This window comes from Sinocyclocheilus grahami, unplaced genomic scaffold (assembly GCF_001515645.1).
Source record: "Sinocyclocheilus grahami isolate Dianchi unplaced genomic scaffold, SAMN03320097.WGS_v1.1 scaffold879.1, whole genome shotgun sequence".
NCBI lineage: Eukaryota > Metazoa > Chordata > Actinopteri > Cypriniformes > Cyprinidae > Sinocyclocheilus > Sinocyclocheilus grahami.
The window spans coordinates 63,223-71,178 of record NW_015506058.1 but is presented as its reverse complement, the minus strand read 5'-3'; the positions used below and the strand labels follow the sequence as shown (position 1 = coordinate 71,178).

Here is a 7,956-nt window from a genome sequence, read left to right as displayed (position 1 = left end):
TGCACGTGTGTGAGAGAGAGAGCGAGAGAGAGCGCGAGAGAGAGAGAAAGAGAGAGCGCAAGAGAGAGAGAGAGAGAGCGCAAGAGAGAGAGAGAGAGAGAGAGCGCAAGAGAGAGAGAAAGAGAGAGCGAGAGAGAGCGCAAGAGAGAGAGAGAGAGAGCGTGAGAGAGAGAGAGAGCGAGAGCGTGAGAGAGAGTGCGAGAGAGAGAGAGAGAGCGAAAGGGTCACATCACAAACACATACCAGCTTCATCACTGTGTCTGGCGTGTGCGCGCATGCACGTGTGTGTGTGAGAGAGAGCGCGAGAAAGAGAGAGAGAGAGAGCCAAGAGAGAGAGCGAGAGAGAGCACAAGAGAGCGCGCGAGAGAGAGAGCGCAAGAGAGAGAGAGAGAGAGTGCGAGAAAGAGTGAGAGAGAGAGAGGGGGTGACATCACAAACACATACCAGCTTCATCACTGTGTCTGTCACGCGACTCTGTTCCCCTTTCTGGCTTGAACTGATGGTAAAACTAATGACATTATTTACTGTCTTTACATTTAATTTGAAAGCTGAAGCTCGCGATTATGGTAAAAGGGGCGTTACATTTCCGACGAGTGCTTGCGGTGTTCGGCCAATCACAATGCACTGGGTCAGCTGGCCAATCAGAGCAGACTGCGCTTGTCGGAAGGAGGGACTTTGTAGAAAACGAAGCGTTTGAGAGAGGCGGGGCATAGAGGACCTACAATAATGTACAGTATTTGAAAAATAATGTGTTTTTTGAACATTAAAGCATGTCAACATATTCTGTTACACCAAATGCACAAAATAATGATCTTTAAAAAAGCATCATATGACCCCTTTAAGAGTTTGCATTGCCTTAAATGTAAACAATTTAACTGAAGACGTTTTAAGGACCCGCGGAAACCCTAATAAGACCATAGTCCAGGACAAACATTTCTGTCATGCATTTGGCAAAAAGCTTTTGTTGACTATGAATTTTACCTTTGAAATTTGAGGCAAGTGCAACTCTGGCGTCCCCGTTGTTTGTGAGCAGTGGTGTGATGGCGATTGAAATAAAATACAGATTTCCAAACAATCCAAACATATGGGTATCCCCTTGAACTTGGTAAAAAGATAATCTGTTTGACTTGAAAATACTGTTTTCATGGTCAGTTTTTCATTTATTATTTGCTAATGTTAATGAATGTTTACATTAGAGTGCACGTCCTGCTACGCTGAAATTAATAGGGGAGCGGCTGGAAACTAGCGAACTCTTCTGGTTGGAGATAGTATTAACATCATAAACTGAACGCAATCTTTACGTGACTTGCTTTTCAAATGTTTTAAAATTGATCATCCGAGTCTAATATGATCCAGCGGGCCGTACTAAAAGACCCATCCCTGATCTACAGCATCAAATAATAATAATAACATCAGTAGTTTGAACAGTGAGGGCATGTTTTAAGATACAGCAGCCTACAGCTGACAATATCATACGTCAGCAAGATTTGTGCATTTTTTTTGTAGTATTTAGATGCACACCAAAATGTCCTTTTCTATTAAGTGATAAAAATAAAGAAACCATCCTCCAGACCAGAGATACTGCATATACCATACTTCAGACAAACCTTTGACATTGTAACAGAGCCTGAGTTATATTTTCACCCCTACAAGTATACATTATTCTGAGATGTCTGTGTTGTTTCCCATCCCTGATCTACAGCATCAAATAATAATAATAACATCAGTAGTTTGAACAGTGAGGGCATGTTTTAAGATACAGCAGCCTACAGCTGACAATATCATACGTCAGCAAGATTTGTGCATTTTTTTGTAGTATTTAGATGCACACCAAAATGTCCTTTTCTATTAAGTGATAAAAATAAAGAAACCATCCTCCAGACCAGAGATACTGCATATACCATACTTCAGACAAACCTTTGACATTGTAACAGAGCCTGAGTTATATTTTCACCCCTACAAGTATACATTATTCTGAGATGTCTGTGTTGTTTCCTTATAGAAGATGTATTCATGCATTCTAGGAAACAGAAGTTAATTGTATTAGAAAGACAAATACCTTTCTGAACAGAAGTATGGATTAATGTAAAATTTTAAACTGATAAATTAATACTTGCTCATTTGTTAATCTTGCTCTTAGTTTTTGCTTAGATTTGTTTTAAATCACTTTTTTTATCAAGTGTTAATGACCATGAATATGAATTAATCTCCATTAATATCCATCACTCTGTGCAGTAGAAAGAAAACTATTTCACATGTAGCACCAGGATCAGAGACACTATAGTCAAATGTGAAAATCATATCTCAGGTTTTTGTACAGTGTTGAAGGGTTTCCTGTTACTGTGGGCACCAGGGCACAGTAGTATACTGCAGCATCTGCCATCTCAGTTTTGGAGATCTCCAGATCTATTTGTTTTTCATTCTTTCGAACTTCAGCAATATAGCGGTCCTTCTGCTGTGGTCCCAAACCTTCAAAAGCTTGTAAGATAAATTCAGGTGCAGTATTGGAAGACTGTCTGTACCACTGAAGACTGTTAATATTGCTTCCACTGTAGTTGCAAGAAATAGTAACTTTTCCTCCTTCTAAAACATGCTGTTTAGTAGAGCGAGATGTTATTGCATTTGAAAGAACATTATCTGGAAAGACAAAAAGAGACGATAACATTAATTCAGTGTCAGTTAAAATGTATTTATATATGCTCAACAAACAACATATAGCTTTGATATAAATATAATCAATCACCTGTAAGAAGTGCCGTGACGGTAAAGTAAAAGAACAACATTGTCATACTGAGATACAGAAAGAGCAATAGCAGTCTTAACTTAAGTGCCTTTTGTAGTCCCACCCTAAGAATGACTCCCAGCTCTGTGCAGGAGACTTCCTTCTTCTCGAGTCTTTTTTTTTAATTGCTAGAAAAGAAACAGCACCACATTGAAATACAAGATTTATCTGATTGAAGTGGTATAATAAATGAAGCAAACTTTCTACCTTTCTAACTTTGCTGAATACACAGAGAGATCAACAAAAGTAGCAGTTTGGGAGTTGGATGGATAGACATTATGTGAAATTGAATGTACCTGTCTTATTTGATTAGAAATACAAACATTTTCAGGGGAGTAACCATGTTCTCTTCCAGTGAATACTGTCAGAAACTAACAAAAATGTTCCAGAAAAATGTACTAGGGGATGTGTAAACTGAGTAATGGTAACAATTATATGTTTACTGTTACATTTTTAATTTTAAAAAATGTCTCCCCCCACCTCCCTCCCCCTTTTCTCCTTATATGTGTCACACTAAATGTAAACAAACAGTACTCGTGAACACCGATTTCTATTGGGGGAGGACAAAATTTTAACTATCAACTACTAAAATTTCAAGCACATAATTCATATGGACTATCTTGATGAAACTTTTGGATTGGATTGGATTGACAGTTATGATCACCATTCTCTCTCTTATCTCAAATGTTTTTTACGGATGAACATCATATGGGTTTTGTGCAACATTAGGGTGAGTAAATTATAGAATTTAATTTTAAGTGAATAATTTCTTTTGTATTAGTAACACAAAGCGGTATCACTTTATTTAGTCGTTTATGTTGGCATAAATCTCATCTGCAAGCACCGAAAATATCTGTACACAGACCAGCATGGCTGAAAGAAATGACTCATCTTTCCTGAGCACTATGATTTCAGCCTAGAGCTCCACCCTGTGGCAAATGAAACATTTTTGAGCTTAGTTTTTTTTTTACGTGAATGACGAGTTAATTTGTTACATACACAATACATAGTGCTGCTGCTGCATATACCGACAGGACAAAATTGTTTATTTTCAAGAAAACCGTGATGAATAGATCAACTGTGGATGAATAGCTTTCTGTAGTAATTAACCATCATGCTATATGCACTGAGGCTGACTTCTGTACTGTAGACTAAAAAAATATACTGTACTATATATTATTCAAAAAGTTGTGTAGTGATTTTTGAGATCATTATATGCGTGAGGAGCATTATAATTCTTAGTGCAAACCACCCTTGTCTGGGCTAAGTGAGTGACTTGTGAGACAACAAACACATTACCATTTTTTTTATTACTGGGGTTTGGAAAGATATTTTTATTCTGTGATGACCTATACCTGTGATAAACAATTTCTGCTGAGGTTTACAAACCAAGGTTAACATAAGTGTGGTTATGTCAGGTTTTTGTACAGTGTTCTTGTGTTTCCTGTCACTGTGGGCTTCAGGGCGCAGTAGTACAGAGCAGAGTCTGATATAGATGCAGAGGAGATTGTAAGATTCACTTGTTTTAGGTCTTTTGAAGCTTTTGCTGACAGACGAAGTGAAAGATCAGGTTCTGAATATTCTGTGACGAGAATGAGATACTCTGGTTGAGATCCAGGATATTGGCGATACCACAGCAGATTATCTACATTGCCGCTGTAGTTACAAGAAAGAATCACTTTTTCACCTCTGAAAACATGCTTTTCAGAGGATAATGGTTGTATTGTGTTTGCAAAAGAAATGCCTGTAAAAGAAACAGAGAAATGCATCTTTATTAATAAAAAAAGAAAATAGATTTAGCATAATAAACTCATACTTTGGTTCTCTAAAATTAAGTTTGTCCACACACCACATTCTCTGGCATTTATTCTTTATCGTAATAGGGATGATACCCTGAAAGATAGAATGTCGCTTACCGACGAGTAATGAAAATGTCCAACAAAAGAGAAACATGATGGATGATCTTCTGAAAAGGACTGATGACAAAGTCAGTAAAAGTAGACTTTGAATCACCATCTTAGCAAAAGAGCTCCACCCTCTGAGTCTTCTGATAAATAATGTCTGTGACAAGGCTTCAAAGACATAAACACATATTAGTAAAATATCATTCTGATATCATTCAAATTTTTTTTTAAAGTTTGCTAAAGATGTAAATAATGTATTTTTCTCCCTCTCAGGTTTTTGTACAGTGTTGAAGGGTTTCTTGTTACTGTGGGCACCAGGGCACAGTAGTATACTGCAGCATCTGACACTTCAGTTTTGGAGATCTCAAAGTTCAGTAGTTTTTTGTCCTTTTGTGCTTCAGCAACATAACGGTCCTTCTGCTCTGGACCCAGAGTTTCCAAAGCTTGCAAGAGAAATTCAGGGGCAGAGTAGGGATACTGTTTGTACCACTGCCAACTTCTTATATCATTTCCACTGTAGTTGCATGAAATAGTCACTTTTCCTCCTTCGAAAGCATGATTTTCAGTAGAGATGTGTGTTATTGCATTTGCAAAAACACTCTCTGGGAAAAAAAATCACAAAGGAACAATAGTGATATTTGTGCACCTTCAGTAATTGTATCTTCATTAATATACTTTTATAGACTTATATAGATATATTAACAATTATAAATATCAAATGGAAATACCTGTAAGAAGTGCCAAAATGGTGAGGTAAAACAAAACCATTATGACTGTTGGAGATCATATGCAAAATAAGATTTGGGGAAACAGGGCCTCGCACTGCTGTACCCAATCTTCTCAAGCTCCACCCGAAGAATTGTGGGACTCTATGTTGACTCTTAAAAATTAATAGTAGATTCAGATATTTCCCACAACAGACATATATTGCCAGTGCAAATGTTTTTTAAATATTTGATTAGAAATTGTTCTCATATTTACTGGACAACTTAATAAAATGAACAAGTAAAGGCATCTGCATAATATGCATCTTAAATGTGTCATAAGGGCATCTGTGTAATAAGAAGTACGCTGTTACATGTTCATCATTTATCAACAATTTAAATTTTTATGGTATTGGGACGATCTATTGCCATGTAAGATGTTGAAATCAAGAGAATCTCCAAACGAGAAGTGAGAAATGTTTTAACTCTGCCTTAAATCTGAAGTATATTATGTTTTTGTATAGGAACTCTTTCCTATCTAGTTTCCTGTGATTGTGGGCTTCAGTGCACATAGTACACAGCTGAATCTCTCCATTTAAAATTTGAGATCTTTAGATGCACTCGTTGGAGGTCTTGATCAAATTTGACAGATCCTCGTGTTAGGGGTAAGGATGTACCTCCCTGGGGATAGCTGTAGATGAGGAACTTTGGTTTTGATCCGGCATATTGTCTGTACCACTGCGCATTCAGCACTCATCCTGTGAATCCTTTGTAACTACAGGATATGGTTACATTTTCACCTACAACAGTGCTCATAAATGGTGATAGTGGGATGATTGCATTTGTTCTCACGTATTTGTTTGATGTGCATGAGTTCTCACCCAAATGAATCCATAAACTAATAAGTATGAAGATAAACATAATGGTTGATGTACTGAATGTCTGTCTCATATAATATGTGCACCTTCACTTTTGTGAGATCTATTCTGAGACACAGACGCCACCCTCTGAGTAAATGTCTCTAGTACAGCATTTTCATCTCCCTATCTATAGTATAGTTTAGACCAGGGTCTTTCAGTGTAGAACAGGAGGTCATTATTAACATTTTTCTTTTGTAGCTTTTAAAACATGCCTTTCAGTTGCTAAAGCATAATCTTCAAGGAAAACATCAACAACAGACGAATAGTAATTTAAGGGCGCCTTCAGTAATTGTATATCTATAAATATAGTAGATATGTTACCATATGTGAATATCAAATTTACATACCTTTATGAATTACCAAAACAATGAAGCAAAACTAAATAAACTTTTTTCCTACATATTATTTGAGATGATACATTTCATTTTCCTAGTTCACTGCAAAAAACTCATGAAATAAAGGCATCCACAAAATATGCTTTAATTAAGGGCTTCTGGCTGGGAAAACTAGGTTGCTGTTGGAAGAGGTGTTAGTGAGGCCTGCAGGGGGTGCTCACCCTGTGGTCTGTGTGGGTCCTAATGCCCCAGTATAGTGACGGGGACACTATACTGTCAAAAAGTACCGTGTTTCGGATGAGACGTTAAACCGAGGTCCTGACTCTGTGGTTGTTAAAAATCCCATGGCAGTTCTCGTAAAGAGTAGGGGTGTAACCCTGGTGTCCTGGCCAAATTGCCGCAGCATCTGAGATCTTTAGATCCACTTGTTGGATGTTTTGATCAGCTTTGCCTGAAAGGTGTGAGATAACAGATGCTTTTGCCACTGCCAAAGCTCCATGTTGATAGATTGTGATAAAGAACTCAGGTTTTGATCCAGCATACTGTTTGTATGACTGTGCATTCAGCACTCTTCCAGTGAATCCTTTGTAACTACAGGATATGGTTACATTTTCACCTACAACAGTGCTCATAAATGGTGATAGTGGGAAGATTGCATTTGCCACTGAGCAACCTAATGACTAAATAGCTTGGTTAGGGAAGAGTAATGAAATCAAATGTGGGGCTGCAACAACTAATTGATAAAATCAATTTTTATCGATTATGAAAATCATCGACAACAATTCTCATTATCGATTAGTCACGTCTGCCCACAGTGCACGTCCAACTTCAGCCGGTCGCATCAAATTACAGCACTGAATAACGCATTTCTATGGACAAAATGCATCTAAAAATAGTGGAGGAAACAGAATGAGCTCCTGAAGAAAAAGTACGTGATCCAAGCTGCCCAAAACATGAGAAATCTTTGTTTTAAGTTTCAAGCTGATGCATTAGCTTAATTACTTGCCCTATCTCAGGTGCTTTGATAGATACGTGTGTGCGTCCTCAGCGCAAAAAACGCTCAGTTAACGGTCATATCCTTATCTGTAAATGTCACAAATTTATGCATGCCTTTCCATTTTTGCATAATGTTTTGCAAACATTCATTGTGCAGAAACATCTGTTGTTGAACATTAAATTTAGGTTTAAAAGTCAACATGCAGTGACAGGGGGTCTAATAAATTGTTAAACACTGTATGTTTTCATAGCATTCAGTTGGCACATTTGTTTGGAGGACATTAAGCAGAATGTGGAATAGTGTGTTTTTGTCAA

General features: G+C 37.4%; 1 gene segment (V, D, J or C); it reads right to left on the bottom strand.

The window, feature by feature from the left end:
• Nucleotides 1-4,191: 4,191 nt before the first annotated feature.
• On the bottom strand, nt 4,192-5,454 carry LOC107563577 (T-cell receptor alpha chain V region RL-5-like). The segment is given in 3 exon segments: nt 4,192-4,438; nt 4,970-5,288; nt 5,415-5,454. Coding segments are annotated over 3 exon segments (606 nt in total).
• Between the last annotated feature and the right edge of the window lie 2,502 nt (nt 5,455-7,956).